The 22,269-nt window shown below is 35.2% G+C and overlaps 6 protein-coding genes across 8 annotated transcripts in view; 3 read left to right on the top strand and 3 right to left on the bottom strand.

Annotated features, from left to right (window-relative positions):
* Positions 1–71: 71 nt before the first annotated feature.
* Positions 72–800, bottom strand: LOC111487754. Its single transcript, XM_023135280.1, has one exon. The coding sequence runs from the start codon at positions 767–769 to the stop codon at positions 230–232; it is 540 nt and encodes a 179-aa protein (XP_022991048.1). The 5' UTR covers positions 770–800; the 3' UTR covers positions 72–229.
* Positions 801–2,247: 1,447 nt separating this feature from the next.
* Positions 2,248–4,843, top strand: LOC111487742 (pentatricopeptide repeat-containing protein At5g40400). Its single transcript, XM_023135260.1, has one exon. The coding sequence runs from the start codon at positions 2,471–2,473 to the stop codon at positions 4,370–4,372; it is 1,902 nt and encodes a 633-aa protein (XP_022991028.1). The 5' UTR covers positions 2,248–2,470; the 3' UTR covers positions 4,373–4,843.
* A 1,384-nt stretch (positions 4,844–6,227) lies between these two features.
* Positions 6,228–7,106, bottom strand: LOC111487747 (LOB domain-containing protein 25-like). The gene is made up of 2 exons (XM_023135267.1): positions 6,922–7,106; positions 6,228–6,820 (listed from the first exon to the last, which is right to left on the bottom strand). The coding sequence occupies exon 2, from the start codon at positions 6,811–6,813 to the stop codon at positions 6,346–6,348; it is 468 nt and encodes a 155-aa protein (XP_022991035.1). The 5' UTR covers positions 6,814–6,820; positions 6,922–7,106; the 3' UTR covers positions 6,228–6,345.
* A 1,984-nt stretch (positions 7,107–9,090) lies between these two features.
* LOC111487749 (cyclin-dependent protein kinase inhibitor SMR6-like) lies at positions 9,091–9,769 on the top strand. Its single transcript, XM_023135268.1, has one exon. The coding sequence runs from the start codon at positions 9,241–9,243 to the stop codon at positions 9,568–9,570; it is 330 nt and encodes a 109-aa protein (XP_022991036.1). The 5' UTR covers positions 9,091–9,240; the 3' UTR covers positions 9,571–9,769.
* A 5,702-nt stretch (positions 9,770–15,471) lies between these two features.
* On the bottom strand, positions 15,472–19,597 carry LOC111487741 (glycosylphosphatidylinositol anchor attachment 1 protein-like). Its single transcript, XM_023135258.1, has 6 exons — positions 19,452–19,597; positions 19,260–19,351; positions 18,919–19,018; positions 17,218–18,076; positions 16,943–17,076; positions 15,472–16,563 (listed from the first exon to the last, which is right to left on the bottom strand). Exons 1-6 carry the CDS (start codon positions 19,535–19,537, stop codon positions 15,690–15,692), a joined length of 2,145 nt encoding a protein of 714 aa, XP_022991026.1. The 5' UTR covers positions 19,538–19,597; the 3' UTR covers positions 15,472–15,689.
* A 218-nt stretch (positions 19,598–19,815) lies between these two features.
* LOC111487744 (altered inheritance of mitochondria protein 32-like) overlaps positions 19,816–22,269 on the top strand; it is a 6,300-nt gene continuing 3,846 nt past the window's right edge. The window contains exons 1-4 of one of the 3 annotated variants that reach the window (XM_023135262.1): positions 19,816–20,143; positions 20,408–20,549; positions 20,985–21,049; positions 21,730–21,847. The gene's annotated coding sequence lies outside the window, so the exon portion shown is untranslated. Of the gene's footprint in view, positions 20,144–20,407; positions 20,550–20,984; positions 21,050–21,582; positions 21,599–21,729; positions 21,848–22,269 lie in introns of those variants that run through there. The other 2 variants (XM_023135263.1, XM_023135264.1) reach the window with 2 other exon arrangements.

Below are 22,269 nucleotides of genomic sequence, written 5' to 3' on the forward strand. Positions count from 1 at the left end.
ATATATATATATATATATATATATATATATATAAATCAGAGTAAACTAATTAATTAAGCTTAATTTTGGATATAATTTTGGATATAATTTTGGATATAATGATGAAAATTTTAATTCCACCCAAAATAATATACATTAAGACGAAGAATTTCAACCAAAAAAAAAAAAACATTGCCACCCCAACACCATCAAACACACCTTTTCCCAATATTTTCCCATCAAATTTTCTTCACATGCTTCTTGCCATCATCTCTTGAAATCTTCTAGCTGATTCCTGTTTCTCCAGCCTAAATTTCTCATGGCAGCTTGCAATGAACATCTCCGCCAATTTGTCGATCTCATTCATCTCCGTTGCCATCATCGTCGCCCCCGCCCCCGTCTCGCTCTCTAATTTCCTCTCCTCCAACCATTGCAAATACCCCGACAGCTGCGAGCCATCTGCAGTGGCAGCGTCGTAGTAAAAATTACCTTCCCACACAGGGTCAGGCACAGGCATCACATGGGAAGAACACCAATTATAATGAAGCCTAAACGACCCGAAAAAGACCTTGTTCTTGTTTCTGTTCGTGTAGCGATAATTTCTCTTCAAAACCCGAACCACCGTCGACTTGGCTCGGGAGATTGCCCGAGCCAACCGACACAAATGAGAGAAGATGATAGTGTGAAGGAAAGATTTGAATTTGACAAGAAATAAGGTAGAGGAATTAGAGGATTTGAGTGAGAAAACTTGGAGAGAAGGAAGGATGTTTGGTGAAGATGGAGCAGCCATCTTGATTTGAGATATGGGTGTGTGTTTAATTCAAGTCTTGTGGTTATATAGAAAGTTGATTACGAAAATACCCCTGAGCTTTTTGACTAATTAAAGTGAATGCCATGCCCCTTTGTGGATGGGAATGGATTATGATGCTAAGCTTTTGCTGCCTTTTTGGATTTAGAATTTCGTAAGTGATTCTTAAAATACTCAAAAAACAAAACACTTATCCCCAAGTTTTCTCCTTTTCTCTATGCTTTAAACGCGGTTGCATGTTTTGAAATCGTGGTATTTCTGTAAATATGCTGAACTACACTGGCTTTTTGGTAATTTACACCCTTCATTTTTAATTGCTCTTTTATCCTTTTAAATTAATTTCTAATTACTCATTAAATATAAAATATTTATCAAATTTATAGGTAAATCGTCCGACTTGTGACAATATCTATTAAACGTAAATTTAGAATTTCGAGTGAAATTAGTGGGTGAATTTATTGTATAGTTATATTGAGAAGGAAAAAAATAAAAAAAATACAAAAACTATAGCTTTCTTGCCTTTAATATATTCCTTGCTATAAGAATCATTTGTCACAGTCAAAGAAAGAGCCCTATTGTTATTTATTTATTTATTTGAGTTTTGAATTTACTTTTTTGTTGTAATACATTTGGTAGTACAGACAGCTCTTCCAAGGCTCATTGTATTGACCTACTCAAACCTAATTTTCCCCACTAACTTTACTGACTACTGGCCCCTTTCGGTTTCGCTATCATACTTCACAAGGTTCATGATCAACAAAAATTATTACAATCATATATTTTTAAATTTGATAAATACGTTATTAATATGAACATAACCCAATCGACGTATTTCGGTAATGGATGCAATTTTGGATGGGAAGGTAAAGTGGGAGCGCAATGATTGAAATGTTTATAAGTCATTTGAGCAATGATTTGGACATGGACTCTCATTGCTTGCGTTTGTCACCAACCAACCCATGCAATCCTTGTGGGCTTCTATTTATATATATATATTTTTTAATTTAATTAATGGTATGAGTTAAGATTATTTTAACCAAAAATTATCACATAATTTCACACTTTAATTTAGGCTAATTCACTCATAAATTTCAATAAGAAATCTATAATTTTATTTTACACGCATTTATAGATTTAATAAATAAATAAATAAATATTTCAGGGCTTAAATTGAACACTTAGGAGTAGTGTAATTGGATGAAATTTAAACAATTTAGAATGAAAATTAATAGAATATGACAAATTATATGTATAAATTAAATATTTCATAAAAAAAAATAGTATTATGGCATGATGTGTAACGAAACTAAAAATAAATTAAATCATATTATCTTATTGAATAAAATAATTGTAGATAGTATTTTTATTTGAGAAGTGAAATTTAAATAATTACTGTTTTATTTTTAAAATTAAATATTTTATTAATTGGATTTGGGTTAGTTTGTGTTTGTCCATTTCAATTGAAGGAAAGTAGAGCAAATGACCTAACCTTAAACAACCGTGGGAAGTATTTTATGTTCCGTATCGGTGTTTTGCCCGATATTTGCGGCGGCGCTCCGACGAGAGAAGAAGAGGTATGGCGGATATACCATAGTTTTCAACGGAATAGAAATTCTCCCTCTGTGCCGAGTTTTTGTATTTCTAATCGCGCTCTTCCCCGCGATTTCCTTTCATCCAACACCAATGCATCGAATTCCCGCTTCGAATCTCACCAAACTCTCGAAGCCCTTCGTCTTCCTCGCTTCAATTCCCAAATCAAATTTCTCTTCTGCTTCATCCTCAACATTTTTACAATCAGTTCCTCGGTCCGAAACTAAATTAATCGTCAACCCTCTTTACCATTTTCTCCCACAAAACCAAAACCCCTTCAACATCGTCGAACTCGTCTCCTCGCACCTCAAAACCAGCAACACGCACTTATCCCTTCTTCAATCCGACATTAAGGAGCTTCTTCCCCACTTGGGTCATCGTGAAATCTCCAAGATTATATTGAGGTGCCAATCTAATTTCGTCTCTGTTCTTGCTTTTTTCAATTGGGTTAAATTTGATTTGGGGATTACACTTAATTCTCAAAACTATTGTCTTATCATCCATATATTGGCATGGTCCCGACAATTTTCCATGGCGATGAAATTCTTGTCTGAATTGATTGAGTTGTCTAAGGATAATGCCTCAGGTAGTGAGGATGTTTTTCATAATCTGGTATTGTGCACTGAGCACTGTAATTGGAATCCTGTTATCTTTGAAATGCTTATTAAGGCGTATGTGAAAGTTCATATGATTCAGGAAAGTTATGAGAGCTTTAAGAAGATGGTGAAGATGGGTTTTGTTCCAAGTGTGATTGCTTGTAATCGTATTCTAAATGGACTGGCGAAGATGAAGTGTGATGCTCAATGTTGGGAGCTCTATGAAGAAATGGGAAGGATTGGAGTTCATTCAAATGCATATACTTTTAATATCTTGACTTATGTTTTGTGTAGAGTTGGGGATGTAAATAAGGTTAACGAGTTCTTAGAAAAGATGGAAGAAGAGGGTTTCGATCCTGACGTCGTGACGTACAATACTTTGATCGATAGCTATTGCCGAAGAGGAAGATTAGATGATGCATTCTATTTATATAGGATAATGTTTAGAAGGGGTGTGATGCCTGATCTTGTTTCGTATACTTCCTTGATGAATGGTCTTTGTAAGTTTGGAAGGGTAAGAGAGGCCCATCAGCTATTTCATCGAATGATCGATCGAGAATTGGATCCCGATGTCGTATTGTATAATACGCTAATTAATGCATATTGCAAGGATGGAAGGCTGCAAGAGGCAAGATCATTGCTACACGATATGATTCGAATTGGCATTTGCCCTGACAGTTTCACTTGTAGGATTATGGTGGAAGGATATGGAAGAGGAGGTAGCTTGATCTCAGCTTTGAATTTGGTTGTCGAACTTCGGAGACTTGGAACGATTGTTACATTCGACATATATGATTATCTCATCGTCTCGTTGTGTCAGGAAGATCGTCCATTTGCAGCTAAGAGTGTTCTTGAAAGAATCATTAAAGATGGTTTCCAACCCAATGCTTGTATCTACAACAAGCTGATTGAATGTTTCTGTAGAGTTCATAATGTTTCTGAGGCACTGCTTTTGAAATCTGAAATGATAAGGAGAAATTTAAAACTTAGCATTGATTCATACAAGCCTCTTATATCCTGTTTGTGTGGAATCAATAGAAGTGTAGATGGTGAAGATTTAATGGTAGAAATGGTTGAATCTGGAGTGCTTCCGGATCATCAAATATGCAGAGTATTGATAAATGGATACTGCAAAGAAGGGAATGCTTATAAAGCAGAATCATTATTGGTATCATTTGCTAAAGATTTTGAGTTCTTTGACACTGAAAGTTTCAATGCCTTGCTTAAATTTCATCGCGATTTTGGTAATGAAACGGAGTTGATGCAGCTGCAAGATCGAATGCTGAAAGTCGGTTTCGTTCCGAATAGCTTAACGTGCCGATACGTTATCCATGGATTATGGAAATCTGCAAGGCTCGACAAGCGGAGAGTTCAGGCTCCTCTCTGCCAAAGAGGGTGACACAGAGATATGTGATTTGGTAAGTTGAAGCAGTCGTCGGCACTGGAATCATTGCAGCGACACACCAGGATGGTTGACGTCCAAGTGACCATTTGAATGCCAGAGAGCTCACAAGCAGAATCACAACAGTCGTCGGCACACCAGGAGGGTCAACGTCCAAGTGACCATTTGAATGCCAGAGAGCTCACAAGCAGAATCACAGCAGTCGCCGGCACACTAGGAGGGTCAACGTCCAAGTGATCATTTGAATGCCAGAGAACTATGAACTAAGGCATCTCCATCATAGAAAAGTACTTTAATCATGTTGTTCTAATTACCACACGATATAGCCAAGATCTATTAAAGTTGAACTCAAGGTGCAGTCAATTTCACACTAATTTATACTAATTTATGCAACAAAGTTTCAAGATACTTCAAATGCGGCGTGTATTTTAAGGCTTGTTTCTATAGTGGCTAATTATGATCATAAAGTATTCAAACTATACTGAGTATGTTTGTTTTTGTCCAGAGACTTGGAATATGTAGGAATACGTAGGAAAATGAGCATTTGTGCTCTTATTTTATTTCTTTGTAATTCTATGTTATTTGAGTCGTAAACTGGGCCGCTTAGTGTTTGGGCCCAATACAGTTGTAATGGGCCAAAGGTGTGTGGGCCAAAGAAATATTGTAATGGGCCAAAGAATGTGAAGAGGAGGGTGAGTTTTAAAAGGTGGGCGAGGGAGGTGGGTATGTTTGGAGGCGTCGTGCAGCGGCGTGGGTCGGCAGAGAGGACTTTTTGGACGGTGGGCGTGGGAGCCCCACACCCACTTGCTACAATCACCAATCCTTATATATATAATTAGGGTTTAGATTATGCCCCTTACCCGACTCCCCTTTTCCATCCATTTCCCAAAAAAGACAGCACATTCTTTCCTTTCACCTCGGATCTTGTCTCGTTTTTAACTTTTTAGATTTAGTCCTTGTTTCATGTCGGGCTGGTATTGAGTAGATTACAGTTTCTGTCCCTGTTCATTCACGAGTTGCACTATTATCGTTTGCTTTTCTCATAAACGTTCCAAAACTACTCTTAAAATATCGTTCTTTAATACTTTTTATAAGAAAAACATAGAGAATCTTAAGATTACTTATTTATTTGAAAGTAGAGGAAATATACAATATAACATTAACGACGCGCAAAAAAAAAAAGTCTTAAAATAAGACGCACCGAAAGCACTTAAAAAAATAAAACTAAATAAAAGAAGGCAACAATTGGATTTAATATTATATGAACAAAACAACATTAGCATCAAAAGGTTGTGCAAATTTGGGGGGACAAATTTCTTGTGTTCACACTAACTACCGATTCAAATATGAATACATTTAGGCTATAAGTTATAAGTTGGATAAAATTATCACTTCTTAAACATTTAAACATCCTATAGACCAAAATAGAATTAGAACCGTAACCGTCCAAGTTCATCTATAATAGATATTGTTTTCTTTAAGCTTTTCTTTTCAAATTTTTACTCTTCCTGGTGGGGCAGCATCCTCCTTATCCCAACACTTGGTGTCCACCCCTTTCAGGGCCCAGTCTTCTCGTTTGCACACTACCGGGTATTATTTCCTTTGGGGCTAAGCCTCCTCACTAGTACATCGCTCGGTGTCTGGCTCTAATACTATTTGCAAGAATTTAGGACTACTGCTAACAAATATTATTCTTTTTGAATTTTTACTTTCGAGTTTTCTCTTAACGTGTTAAAATATGTTTGCTATCCAATCGAGGTGAGATCTCACCAGAATCCAAAAATAATGAGTTTTCATTCCTGGTATATAATCTATATATATATAATTTAATTAGGAAAAAAATAAAAAGTAATACACCAAAAACACCACCTTTATGATTGATGAGGGAAAAAAAAAAGTACCCAACAAAGCTTAGAAGAAGAAGAAGAACATCGGATGAACAATTGGAGACCTCTCAAAGAAGAGAAGGTTCAATTTTCTTCCTCTTTATCATGGCAATATGGATCATGACGATCATTACTATTCAAGGGGGAAATAAAACACACACCAGACTGCGCTGCTGCCCTCCGTCCATACGGGCGAGCGCCCCCGCTGGCATATCGAACCAAATCAGCATTCGTAGCGTCAAGCTCCTTCTGGAGGCGAATGACTTGTCGCTGGAGGATAGAGATGGCTCCAACGCAGCCATAGACGGGGTCTTTCATACGAGCCTCGGCCTCATAGGCGAGAGAATTGACGGCGTCCTCGCGCTGATGAGGGTGGACCTCATGGAGGAGCTTGCTCACATTGCTGGCTCCAAAGATCTTGTGAACATTGGCAAATTTGGTTGGCTCTTCGGGTGGAAAGTAGGGCGCAAATATGCAGTCCGCTAAGCATTTTCTTCGCAGGAACTTGCATGCTGCACATGGTGAATTTGAGTAGCTGGATGAAGAAGCCATTTTTTGCCTTGTACATAAAATAATATAAATATTTATCAAATGGGGTTTTAAATATTAAATATTTGGACCCAATGGGAGTTTTAATTATATTATTGAATTAGGGTTTACCTTTGTTTGTTGATTGTTGAAGAAGGGAGAAGGGGTAATTGATAATGAAACCCTAAAACAAGGAGAGGAGAGGAGAAGAGAAAGGAGTGGGGGGCCTCCAAAAACCTAAGGCAAAAGGTATGGAAGATGAGAGAAAAAAGAGGGACAAACAGAATTTTCAATATTGCAAACCCAAAACAGACAACCTAAAGGTGACAACCACACCCTCCCTTTCAAATAATGTCCAAAACACTGTTCCAATAACCCCACCTTCTTCTTCTTCTTCTTATTATTATTATTATTATTTTAATTCTACACCGAGTCCGACCATCGAATCATCATTTTTTTTAATTATAATTAGCGTTTTATTTACTATATTGTTGGAGAAAATAATGTTATGCTCTTGTAAGACGTTTTTTTTTAGTCCAACGATTGATTTTTAGAGGGTACATATCAGTTACCATTCTAATAAGTTTGGTATAATTTAATGAATTAAAAATGTATATTTTTATTTGAAAAAGATAATTGGAGTTAAAATAAACAAATTAGTTTAAATTGCCATTGACAAATTAAATTTTTTTAATATAAATTTCCATGTCATCCAAATATTTATGGATATTTTAGTAAATTTGCATTTTTTTTTTCCAACGTGAATGATATCAATACGTGCCTATATGTAAATGAGATTAGGAGGCCCAAAATATTAGTCGACCCGGCCCATTTATTTTTCATTATTGGGCCCTCCGTGAATGAGCCCACGTACAGTTTGCGATATGCGACTTGTATTGAGAAAATCAATAAATTAGAATGAATCACCGACCTAATATTCTCCATTATTATTATTATTATTATTATTATTATTATGTATAATAACTCCTCAAATTATTATTATTTCAATATTATTAAAATGGATTTAATTTATATTTTGATTGAATTTATTTAAAAACATTTATTTGATAATGGTATATGGTATATTAACTACAAATGATGACATAAATTATAAAAATATATTTCTAAGAACACAGATAATTTAGATAAAAATAAATAAAATAGAAGCACTAAAGGGTACTGCATCTAAAGCAAATCACGTGGAGATATGGGTGAATGGTACTATTATTGTAATACAAAATATTTTCGGCGAGGTCCTCCTCCATTTTCCAGTTTGCAGTCAGGCCCTTACTGTTTGGTGGGCCCACCGTAAATAACAACCATTAGTTGTAAGATATTTATTTTAATCTGGTGACGTGGGAAACAAGTTTTCCTCCACGTGGATTACATCAGTGATGATGTCATATCACGTCAGATTTGAGGATGGGGGCTTTCACATGGTCCTCTTCTGTCCTAGCATAGTCCCAATCCAACCGCCCACGTGGACCCCACACTTAAAAAAAGTTGAAATATTTATTCTATTTTTAAAAATGCCTTTTGGCAAAGAAAAATGTATAATAGAAAACTAATGGGATATTTCATCTAGAAGCATTTTTGTTATTTTTCTAAAAAATAATTTAAATAATTAACACACAATTATTATTTTTAAATTCCACATCTAGCCCTCTCTACGCATTTTAAAGGCATACCAAATAGTTAATCCTTGTAATTATTTATTAAAATTCACAGTATATCTAATTTATAGATCTCGATATAATTGTCCACGTCAGAAGTACAGTATATGTATATAATTTTAGAAAAATAAGTTACCAAATTTAATTATTTATAAAAAAAATTTGATGCAAATAGAGAGATTATTATTATTATTATTATATCATTTTTCCTAAACGCAGGGACGAATCATGGGCTAGTCAAAATTATAGGCCATTAAGGGAGAAATTGGGCCCAGGCCCATTTTAGAATGGGCTGTATTTGGAACAAAATCCGGGTTTTTATCCGACTGGTAAAAGCCCTGACAAAGCTGAGAGATCCCACTCCCTGAGACCAGAAAAGCGATAAGGGGTAAAACCGTAACACAATACCCCCAAAAATATTTAGGCGGGAGAAAGAGCCGTTGGATACGAAAGCCCCCAATTGTTGGCGGCAAAACCTCGCGTCTCAGCAGACCTGCCCGTTAAAAAAACGCGGGCAGCCTCCTTTCCAAAAAATAAAGAATTAATTGATAAGAAAAATAATTAAAAAACCCCCCCTGTTTGTCCTGCCGCCTTCACTTTCTTATTTATTTTTCCACAAAATCCTCTTTTCTTCTCCATTTCTATTTCAAAGTCCCACTTTCAGTCCTTTTTCCCATTTCCTTTCCTCTGTTTCTTCTTCTTATTCTTCGATTCCTCTGTTTTTCTTTTTTAAATCTTTTCATCCATTTCCCTTTTGATTTCCCCTTTTGTGGGTTTTATGTTTGGATTTCAAATGGGGTTTTCAAACAAGTCCCAAATCGACGGCGGATTTGAAGCAGAGACCAAAAAATGGGTAATCGCTGGCTTTCCGGCGAGGTCGTCGTTGAAGCAGATAAACACTAAACCGAAGGTGAAAGACGGCGATGACGACGGCGAGAGGTCGTGTTCGACGACGCCGACAGCGAAAGAAGCTAGAATACCGGAGAAACTGAGCTGTCCGCCGGCGCCGAGAAAGCGGAGATCTCGAAAATTAAGCTCGAATCAAAATCACGTGAGGGAGTTCTTCCAACCTTCGGATTTAGAATCCGTCTTCAAACTCCTAGTTTAGAAGTAGCTGAGAATTTAGGGGTTTCAAACTCTAACTATGCTTTTTTTTTTGGAATTACTATATTTATGTTGCTGGTAGTTCTTAGGAGTAAGGTGATGATGATGTACAAAGTATATATAAATATTTGTTATCTAAATGAGTATTCTAGTTTATCTCCATGTTCAAAATTTGGTGAATTCTTGAATATTTTCCCGGGAAACAAACAGACCCAGATGAGAAAATTTGGAGGAATATGAATGGGAAAATGTAATTGTTTTTGTTCTCATTGTTGTTTGGAGGGCTTTGACGTGACCCACCTCATTTGGAGGCCTATGGTATGTAGCGCTTTGATTTATAAAAAGACAGGCGCATATTGGGTGAGAATAGATTAGAATCCAATGTGGGGTTGGAGGCTTTGTTTGAATCACCTCAAAATTCTTAAACATATTTTTTAATAAACCTATGCTTCTCAAAATCGATATAAGTTTCGCCCTCATTCAAATGGATAACGTTCAATTACGAGTCTTATAATCATAACTTAACTTGCCAATATACCATTTAAACCGAAAAAAGTAGTTAGATGTTATACTAGAAGTAGTATAATTTAGTGACATTCGACATGCAATTCTTCTTATAACCTTCAAAGTTTAGTTCTCTCATTCTCTAAATGTGAGATCCAACATTTTTTACTAAGAGTGAAAATCTTTCTCTAACAGACGCATTTTAAAAACTATGAAACTGATGGTGATGCGTAACAAACAAAAGTAGACAATATTTGGTAATGATAGACTTGAGCTGTTATAAATAGTATTAGAGCTAGACATCAAGTGATGTCCAGCAAAGACACTAATTATGAGATCACACGTCGGTTGGAGAGAATGAAACATTTTTATAAAGATGTTGGAACATGAGATTGTGAGATCCCACATCGATTGGAGAGAACAAAGTATCATGTATAAAGGTGTTGAAATGACGATAGGTAACCAGCCAAAATAGATAAGGTGATATGTGAAAAGAATGATAATCCATAAAGTTTTGGTCAGAACGTGAAATGATAAGCTTTGAAGTTTGGAAGGATTGGATAAGCACGAGTTTTTGAGTGTGGGTTGGATTCCTTTGGATCAGAAAGAGGAACTTCAACTTTATTATTATTATTATTATTATTTTGTATTTATTTCTATTTATTTTGAAATTTGCATGTGCTTCCTAATAGGAAACAAATTCAAACTTGCTCTATTCTTTATGGGTTTAATATTTTTTAAACTCAATTTAGTTTTATCTAAACTACATTAATTAAACTTAAACTTAGGATACAATAATTATGTAACCAAATATAATATCTTTTTGTCTTTTTCCTGAACTAATATTATAAAGGAATAAAAAATTTATATTTAAAATAGTTATTTTGTACTATAAATTAAAATTAACTTGTAAGTTTGATAATTCTATACCAACCATAATAATATATTTAAAATGTACTTAAACTAAACAGATTTCCAAATAGTTCTGTTATTATTATTATTATTATTATTTTAAAATTCATTTAATAAAATTTTTAAAAAATTTGTTTTGCGGCCCTGATTATTCAGTACGATCAGTGTCGGCTATCGATTGCGGCTTAAGATAGGTTTATGTTGGCCCACTCCAATTATATATATATATAATTTTATTTTCTATTTTTTATTTTATTTATTATAAATAAATAAAATACCATATGAATAATGAAGTTTATAAATTTACATTATTTATTAACGACTAAGCACAATTTGCCTAATTTATTATGTTTTCTTAACTTTTGATAACGATGTTGGTATAATTTTCAATTGCATGATAATAAACTTAATAATAAATTAAAGGGAAACAATTTTCATAATAATATGTTTTTTTTTTTTTTTTTAAATTATTCGTGTTGGTTTGATGCATCATGTGTTACGTGGTTAGTTTGACCATGTAATAGGTATACCTGTGGTTAGCTTAAGTAATGAACATCATGTAAGTGATACAGAGTTAAAGAGTCGACCTAAAAGAAAATCAATATTAGAGGTGATCGATTTGGACTTTCCAACCTAAACCATAAAAAATGGGTTAGATTAGTTGAATTTTGCAAATACAGGCAAATTCTGACAAGTTCGTGGGTTGACATATTTTTAATCAGATCAACTCGACTAACTAAAAAATAAGGTTACAATCCACTCAAACCCTATTATACTTTTAAATTATTATGAAAATTAAGAACCCAATAAAATTTAAGTTGGAATAAGTTATAAACTCTATTTAAATTGTTTGAGTGACCGACTCAAAGATGACGAAAGAGGACATAGAGACCATGGTTTGTGAGTAACATTGTTGTTAATTAGGTTGTTGCCTTTTTCTGACACGACATAATTTTGAAAGATTTTGGTCAATACATTTGTTATGAATGCTTACTAATTTGGAGTGGTGAAATCAAATTTTGACTGTCTGTGTTATTACTAAATGCATGTCTGATAGAGCCATTTCTGCAACGGCATCGTAACTTAGAGAACTATTTTCTATTTTGAGTGTCATTTGTCCCATGCATTCATATTTGCATGTTTTTCATTAACATTTTAAACCTTGACACCTAATGATTCTAAGAGTAGTGAAAACTATTTTCATACATAAATCAATACATACAGTAATATTTTAAGTTCACTGCTAGTAGGTATTGTCTGCTTTGTCACAAAGCAACACAAACTGTAACATCTCAAGCCCACTGCCCACTTCTAGTAGATATTGTTCGGTTTGACCCGTTATAATAAATTTGTTGGTGAACACTTTCAGCCATGGCTTTGCTTTGGACTCCCCAAAAGACTTCATACCAATGGAGATAGTATTCCTTGATTATAAACCCAGAATCATTCTCTAAATTAGCCGATATAGATGAATCTATAAAAGAAATAAAATATTGATTAATTGGGGAATTAAATAGGACTAAAGAAAGACTGCAAATGCAAATTTTGTGATAGGAGACGCCACGAAGGCTATATCATATCTCATTTCAAATTTCAACCCGTTCGCATGGGGTTGGATTATATTCCATTTAGACGTACCTCACTAACTTTTCCCCTTTTTCTCTCTCTACTTTTAGAGAGAGAATACAAACATATGTGTAAAATGAGGTCGACTGAAGAGCGTTGGATAAGATTGAGTTGATGTCACGTAAATTAATATATTATAGGTTATGATTTTGCCTATTTCTAAGTTTAAAAGTGAACGATAAACCGTGTAAATTCAATTTGTTTAGTTTATTATAATAATGAGATGAACAGAGCGGGAAAGGAGCGAGCCAAATCGAGGGAGTAAGTACTCTTCTTACGTGTAAAGTTGAATCTTTCGAAAAAGCGAAACAACTAAACCCTAAATCAAATCGCAGCAAATATTTGATCTAGTTCTTAAAATTTTACTAAAAACTGATTACAAAACGAAGAAGAATATATAAAGTTAAATTCTAGAGTTGAGTACTTATTTTAGAACATTTGAATAATCTTAGCTCAATATTTTAGTTTCTTGTAAGAAAAAGGTAAAACATCTTAAATAGAATTAGAATTCAAAAGTTCGTCAATAAATATATGATATAGTCCGACTAGCTCAATTATATACCATTGATTAAAATTTTAAAGATTTGAATTATTCCATTCTCGTTAAATTAACAAACAATAAAATCACTATTTTTAAGTCTGTTGAGGATTATTGAGAGTAACGTTGAATACATCTCCATTGGTATGAAGCCCAAAGCAAAGCCATGAGAGCTTATGTTCAAAGTGGACAATATCATACAATTGTAGAGAGTCGTGATTCTTAACATGGTATCAGAGCAATGACAATAGAATCCTTAAATATCGAACAAAGATTGTGAGCCTCGAAAGTGTAGTAAAAAAGAGGCTTTATAAGTAAATTAATATATCTCCTCTATTGATATGAGGCTTTTTGGGAAGCCCAAAACAAAGCCAGAGCTTATGCTCGAAGTGGATAATATAGACCGTAATAATATAAAAATATTGAGTTTTTTATTTCTTATTTTTAAAGAAGGTATAAAATTATTAATTTAAATAAAAAGAAATATATAAATGAAAAAATAGGCAAGAATAAATATAATAGAGAGGAGGGAGGTGAATTATAAGTGAGTATTTAATTTATGAAAAAGAGATATTATTGTAAGGAAGTTGGGATTTGGGTGTGAATTAATTGTCACTAATTTAATATCCATCTTTTTTTTTTATTTTTTTTAATTTAAAAAAGGAATCCAATGTAAGAGAGAGAAAGTGTTTGGTTTGGTAGACATACACACATGGGCATTTAAGGGAATCCAAAGACAAATAAGAAAAATATTCTTTTTTTTTTTAAATAAATAAAAATAATTAAAAATCTTAAGAAACAGACACATCCTTCAATCATCGGTTTTGACCTACCCTTTGACGCTGCCCAAGCTGCCCGGAGAATTTGGCGGGAAATTAAAAATTTTCCTATTTATTTTAATAAATTATTTATTAGAAACTATGCTTTTTGTTGAAACCCTATGGTTTTGGCGCCAAAAGGAAATGTTTAGCCCGCGAAAAGCGGGGGCTGCGGCGGTTATTAACCACTCGTTTTTTCGACTTAACATGTGCGTCTCCGTCATCTCCCACGTGTGTCTCTCTAACGGGGTTCCACTTTTTAGTTTTTATTTTGGAAATAATCTTTTCGTTTTAAAAAATAAATAAGAAGTTGAAAAAAGGGGAAAAAAAATCAATTTATCTAATTGGTAAATAAAGCCAATTTCTCTCGTAATTATTCTCTGTCTCTTATTTTATAATTTTATTTTCTATCATTTAACCTTAATATTATAAATACCAAATTAAAAGTCAACGGAGAATTGTATTTTGATTGAGATGATTGTTTAACAAAAGAATATTTATTATTCCTTTAGTCATTTCTAAGTTAGTTCATATTTTAAATTAGTTCCTTTTTTTTATTTGGACATTCTTTTAATATATTAATTAATAACTTATTTTAAAAATATTAGAGCTCTAAGTAAATGTCCAATCATCTAACCTCAATGTTAAAATAAGGAAATAATGTTGCAAGCTCATACAAATAAGGGAAATGATGAGTTATATCATTAAAAGTATTTACACGAGGATTCAAGTTAAAATAGGAAATGGGCTAACAAAGAATTGTTTTAAACTAAGCACATTTGACTTTGATGTTCATGTGATTGAACTACCAAAAATGATTTTCTTAGAAAACATGTGATTGATAACAAAACACGCTAAAATAACTCATCGAGATAGTGTTCACTCTTAGAAATACTTCAAAACAAAATGAAAACGTGAACATAACATAAAGGATGTAGGAAATGTTGGGGCCATTAATCATCAAATCTAGATTCTAAATCCTAACATGAATTATGGGCACGAGGCGTTATTCCATCATCATTTCTTTTACCAGATACGTTCATACCCACAAAATAAAAATATATGTTGTGTTGTGCTTGCAAAATAACTTAAAACGAGGAGGCAAAGCCCATTGGCTAACACAAGTTCGAAAACATATGAATCGAAGCAAATGATACTTCCATGTGTGATAACCTTACATTAAATGCTACTAAAATGATACATCCAAAACATACTGATTTACTTGAAAATTTATGCAACACTCATATTTGTTCCATCTTCCATTCGAAATGATGAAACAATGTGGATGAGCATAGTCGACAAAGAATGACCATAACTGCTAATTTGTTCATCACTTCCAGCGCTGCCTATGTGGTATATAACCTTTAGATGCAGTAATTGGAGAAGAAATTCAAGAGACTGAGCATTGGTTCTACAGAGGGTAATGACCCAATTAATCCTAAAGGAAAAATAGCTAGAAAATTCCAAGAGGGTTGAAGTTTACTGTATTAATCGTACACTATAAACATCAGTAACAAAGTAGGCTTTAAGACCTGCTTACAGGAGCTAACATACAAGGGATGAACGTGTAACTTGTTCCAATACAGTTCAAAGTGAGAACTATTTCTCAGGACTAATGAAAATTTAATAAACTAGATGTTCAGACTACAGGGCAAGGACAAAAGTTGATTCTTTCCTAATTGGTTGGTCTAACCAAATTCTACACAAAAAACTAATCAATGTACCTCAACAAGAATGGAGTAAAATTTCTGTACATAATACCCAGCATGGCAAGTGAACCATACCTAAGTAGAGGAAAGTAGCACTGTTCCATGCCCAGAGGGTCTCCATCCAGTTCCAGAAGTCGCCGCTATGTAGATCGTCTAAACCTTGCGAAGCAGCTTTAAACAAAAAGAAAGTAACAGGCGGAAAAGCTATGAATCCCAAAACAAGGTTACAGGCTGCCCTTGAAAGAGCTTTAAAGCTCCCAGGCACTAGATCAAGCTTCAGGGGATGTACCAACAAGCACATGGACACTACCAAAAAAGCTCCAAGTTCTGCAGTAGCAAAGTTAATTACTGACATGAGGCACAAACCAATAAAGGCCGCTGAGGTGGTCATTGCTTTCAAGAAAGCCCACTCTTGAATCTGCTGTTCAGAAGATTTGGTGGAACTAAGTGGAGAGCACAATACCACTGACAAAATTAGTAGCGTGAGCAGTGAAAGCAGCGCCCAAATAATAGATCTTGTTGTAGGACTGTAACCAGGTATTTGGCAGATGAAGTATGGAAGTAAAGAAACAACAGCACCCCATACATGAACAACAAAAACTCTTTTTGCAGCATTAACCCATTTCCATGATCTTAAAGAGACAATAAGCTCATCATCAGAATTTGCTGAAGCTGCAGGTTCAACCTTTTCCATGGTCAAATTCAAGTTATTGGCATAAGAATAGAGAGAAGCCGCAACTGCTGGTAATGGAGCAACAAGGAGTGCAAAAGCAATCATATATATACCAACGGATACAAATTTGCTGGTAGATACCATAAGATACAGAAAGAATGACTGATGGAACTTCTCCAGGAGGTTGTTTACTGATCGCACAACTCCTTCAATTAGCCTGCACAACCAACTCGAAATCCTTAGCCAAATCAAAAGGATCAGAAGAATTTAATTCCTAGTCCATAATTAACTCAGGCTGGGCGTAAATTGTCAATTCAAATTTACTGAATTGAAAAGGACACAGATGTACAACTTATCAAACAGATTCTATTCGTTTTAAAAAAGAAACTCGGTACAAATTTATTTTAGTGAAAAGGAAGCATTTTCTCCTACCCCCATTAAAACTATTTGCAAATTAAAATTTAAACATTTGGCACTACCCGTGGGATGTGGGAAATGACAAATCATAGAAAAGCAGAAAATGTAGTGAGCCCTGAAAAGTTAATGGTGGGAGGAGGATGTATTATAAATTTCTTGGGGCATAAATGAGCACTGACCGGCCGCCTCGCAATATGAATTCATCATGCCCGACATTGACACCAGAAGGAAATTTGGGGGACATCTCCACAGTAATTGCATCAATTTGGAAATCTCGAAAAGCCCCATGGGAACCAGTAGGAATACCTACAGCCTAATGGCAAGAAGAATATGGATAATTTTAGTGAAAATAATCTCTGTTGTTAACATAAATGGAAACTAGTTCGTTATCCTAGCCCATTAAACGAAACCATAAACAACAATCTCTTAGAAAATGAATTAAAGAGAAAACTACCTGGTAGTACAATGAACTTGCAAGTGTGGCGGTGCCATCAACATAGTCAGAAGCTGGCATGCCAAACTTCCATTCAGGGTTCACGCTTCTGATAAATTTTCCTATCGAGTCAAACACTTCGCCCAAAACCTTGAGCCATTTGCAGTCTAGTAAAGGCAAAAACTTCTCAATCTTAATCCGAAAACCTTGCCTGTATACTGCAAGATAATTCACAATATTGATGAGGTCCAGATTTGGCATCTGACCATTGGATGCTTCAGCATAGACACTGAGACTATCCTCAAAGTATTCGCTTCTATTTGAAACCTTAATAACGAGGGCTGCAGCCATCGTTCCAGCACGTTTAAAATCACCTAGACTCACTTTTTCTGTCATATGGTTTGCTTCAAATTCATAAAGGACATTTGTCTCTGGACAAGCATCTGTGTCAATCATGATGGAACGACCAAATGCAGGAGTGTGATAGTCTCTAAGCCAAGCTGAAACTGCCGCATATTCCCCATATCGTGAATCCGCGATAAGCCATACAATGTCTTTGGCCAACCAAGTTACTTGGGCAAGCAAAGAAAACACTGAATAAGCAATACCAAGAGACAAAGTCTCATGAAGACTAGTCTTAACAGGATTGTAAGGAGTCACCAAAACTATGGCTTCCTTTCCATCGGCTTGTGGTGCTCTTATTATGCCAACAGTGTTAATACCCTGTGTCATGCAACTAACATTGTCCCGAATGATCCCAGGATCAGGGCTAGAGAAAAAGTGCACTGGATGGAACTGACTAAATTGCGGGTGGAACCTGTGGTAATTAACTTCAGCACCCAAGTTCAATATATATTGTGCTATAATCTTCTGGTTTCCACTGAAAAATGAATAGAAAGACAAATTCTTTATCATAGGTTAAGTAGAACAAAAAACGGTAATAGAGGCAAGGGGAGCAAGAAGATAATGCTTATGGAAATGCATAAAATATGCTATTATAAGTTCGAGGGGAAAGATGAATTGGATAACTATGAAATACATTGCAATATAAGGATAAAGATTTACGCACAATTACGTTAATGGTCATCTCTACACACCAACACTCCTCCTGTCCGACATAAAATGACATGCCAATCCACATGCACAGATTACATGGCCATAATACCAAACTCACGCAGACATCACATCTCAGGAAACAAGACTATATACCACATTTTGATGAAAGCCTTCATTTGATACATGTAACTTGTATGAGAACTTCAGAACTAATTGTCTAATACCTTTCCATACAAGAACTATCCTCAGCAAATGTCTCAAGATTGCAAATGAAGGAGGCTAATACTATATTCAGAAGTTCATATTGAAATCCAAACTCGGATAATATATCCAAATATTCCTCCAATTGGGTCCATGAATTCCTTGATATTTTCATGGGAATATAGGATACAAGTGAACTTCAAAGTTTAGCTCTACCACCGACTGGTTATAATTCTTGTAACTAGCAAAATAGTTCACCGAGTTAAAATGCGTAGATACCGTTAAAGCATGCAAATGCACGAAAGCATTAATGTCAGGGCATCTAAAACATAAATTACTCAGACAAAATTTTCAGTTTAATTGGTAATTCTCAAAATCACAAGCATACAAGTTCAGCATAACAAAAATTCCATTATGGTTTTAAAGGAGAAAAAGGGGGATAAAGCCGGTGCAGTGAGCGCATACAAGACTGTTGAGCCAGGCTGTAAATTCAAGCTCTTCAGATCCTTCACCAAGTTGTTCGAGTCTGAGACTTCCTGACCCGAAAGCATAGTATTTGCAGAGCCTGTGAGAAAATATATGCCACCAGATAGGATTACTGTCTATCCAAATAAAGTAAAATGAATCGATCACTGCAGAAGAACAAGGATACATAAATTTGATGATCCGATACTTCCGCAACTTCTAGTGAATCTTAATTTGTAATTAATCTACCAGGAGATCAATCAAGAAACCACAAAAATGATGAATAATGAATCAAACAAATTAGATAATGATAAGCAAGCTAAGCAAGAAGCCAAATTGACCTGGCATGAGAGCGTTCTCGGAAATGTAAGTGTTCATGGAGAACATGGGTAGTAGCAGAAGAGCTAAGACCCCTGCGGAGAAGCAAATCACGCTAGAAAACACCCAAAAAAGAAAAGAACAAGGCATTCATCAATGACTAGATTCTGATCCAAACTGTGAGTCAAATCCATGTAAAATCAACAGCAGCGCACCTGAAGAAAATACTGTGAGAAATAAGGAAAATCCCCAGGCGCACTATCGGCCGCGCCTTCATTTTTGGTTCCTCGGTCTCAGCCATCGGAAGAGGAGAGCTTCACGGTGGCGTTTTAGCTCTGAATCTGCTGCTCAATTGAAAAACCAAGTTCAGCAAAAGAAGAAGAAGAAGAAACGTGAGCTCAGTTAACCCGGAAGTATTCGGGTTGAACGGTCGGTTCGGTGTGTCAAAATGATATGAACCGGATGTTCGGCTTGATCGGTTCGGGTCTCGATTGATTCTGCACCACGTACATCAAAGATATTTCTTATGCAAACAAATTGCCCGCCAGAAACTTCGCATTTTCCTTTCTCCGTATTTTACACCGGCAAAATTTTCTCCTAGTTCAAGCTTTCGATCGTCTGGTTTTAAGCCGACGATGAAGCATCAATTCCCGATATCACTTCTAGTAGTTTTGGAAGTAATGAATTCTAATGCTATCGCCATCGTGTGCGGAAATCTTCACTGATGCTCCGATATATGGTGCTTGAAAATGACGGAAATGGAAATGAGGAATTCAAATCATTTGGAAATTCGATTCATGTTTCGCGTTCGCTGTTTCCTGGTAGTAGTTGGTGGAACTTAGATGAGCGTATGAAAGTAGAAATTGAAGCTGCGAAGCCGCTTATACTTTATTTAGCTCTTCATCAGGTATGGAAATTGGTTTGGGATATTAATCAATGGCTTCTCCTCGTTCCTTTTGAAGCTTCAACACTGCTGAGGCGCAGTTACTAAGCTGTTCTGTATTATCACTGTGCTGATATTTAGTTTTAGCGTTCTCTATACATCTGAAATTGATTTATCTTTACATGTTGACCACCGCACTAATTAGAAAAATCTTTCAAGAAAGATTCCATTCCCGCTTCTTCTTTTTTTTCTTCCTTCTTTTGATGAGAACAAGAAACTTTTCATCAGGTAAATTGAAAAGAATTACATCATAGCCAGCCCAAAAAAACCCTCTCCAATTGGTTGGTCCCAGGCTTGGAAGTTTTCTGAATGGGAAGATTGTTACTCGATTGAACAATGTGGGGTTGCAAGTAGATCCGGGAAGATTGAGGTTAGTTCATGAACTAGTTGCTTATTGAAAAGTGGGATTTGATTTAGTAGGTTATGGGGAATCCTTGTATGTCTTTTGAGGTTAAATTGTTACGTGATCACGATGGTTATATATATTACTTAATCGTTGATAGCCATGATTAGCACCTTTAGCAGATGTGTTCAATTTTCCTTAGAAGCCGATACCTTAATCTGTCAAGTCTTCCTATGAACAGTGTGTATAGCAATGTACGTATGAGATCCCACATCGGTTGGGAAAAAAAAACAAAGTATTCGAATTGTCAAAGTATATATAGTATTGTGTTTACTTGAATCTCTGTTGAACTTCTGGATTGATATCAGCTTACATTTGCTGCTTTTGCAGTTCAGTTGTCTAGTAAATTGCTTTGTTAATTTGTCTTTATTCAAATTCTTTGCTCACTTTTTGTCTGTGCAGCATAGTTGGCATTGGTTTCCATTTAAAAAGGAGAATAGTAGAACCCATAATTCTCTCAAATACAGGTTTGTACTGACAACTTGTCCATTAAGAAACAATAACGTCATCAAACAAGTTCAAATTTGTTCATAAAATGGTCATATCCACGTCTTCCTCTTGAATTGCAATAAGAATCATCTCTTAATTGCTTGAAGATCAGAGGCAATCAAGAAGCGAACCAGGTATAAGCTAAATGACTATAATTATACAAAGCAGTTGGAGAAAGACTAAATTGTAGCAAAAGTGTTCACCTCTTTTCAACCAGGCACTCGCCTCACCTATTTTCCACACTTGAAAGGTCCAACAATGGTGAGCTTGGCGAGCACATCAATTGAGATGCTTGCTAAAGCACTGTACAATGCAAAACATTTGCCCCACCTTGCTGTGCTCCATAGGCACGCAAGTAAAAACGGCCTATGGACTGATTTTTTGTGAGATCCAATTTTAGTTGGGATGGAGAACGAAGAATTCCTTATAAGGGTATGAAAACTTCTCCCTAGTAGACACGTTTTAAAATCGTGAAGTTGACGGCGATACATTAACGAGTCAAAGCGGACAATATCTGCTAGCAGCAGGTTTGAGTTATTATATCTTTACACTGTGTGTTCTTATATAGTTCACTCACCAAAATAGTCTTGTTTGTTATCTGTAGGGGGAAAGAAACATGAATCATTTTTGTCTTGATTTCAATTGAGTTTTGTTTCAGAACTCGCAATGTGGGGGAGATTGTGACAGTAGAAGGCCAGACGTACACTATCTTAGCTGCAACTCTAGGGGAAGTATGAACCAAGTGAAGAGAGCCTTGATGTGTTGTTCACGGGAAGGTACGTCTTCAATTTGTAAATAAACCAATGACATTTATAAACTTAATTTTTATCCCTAAAAATTCATTTTTAGTTTTTGAGTTTGTTAGTTTCGTGAAGGTACCAACCAAATCAACTCCTAAAAAGTTGTTGGATTAAAGTATCTCGAACATTCTCCATAGATTTGACGACTGCTTTACCTCCTTCAATAAAGTCAGAAAATAGAAGTTTAGGTTTAGGTTCAAGTTTAGTTACTTTACCTCATTCGAAAAGGTCAGAGGTCGAAGAATAGAGGTGGAGGTGGAAGTTTAGGATTAGAGAGAGGTGCTTTTAGCTCTTTCAAGCAGTATTATAAAACTAAAAGTTTAAAAATAAAAATGTGTTGAAATTTATGGTCTGAATTGAGTCTAAATTAAAAAAAAAAAAAAAAAAAAAAAAAAAAA

Source organism: Cucurbita maxima, unplaced genomic scaffold (assembly GCF_002738345.1).
Source record: "Cucurbita maxima cultivar Rimu unplaced genomic scaffold, Cmax_1.0 Cma_Scf00012, whole genome shotgun sequence".
Taxonomy (NCBI): Eukaryota; Viridiplantae; Streptophyta; class Magnoliopsida; order Cucurbitales; family Cucurbitaceae; genus Cucurbita; species Cucurbita maxima.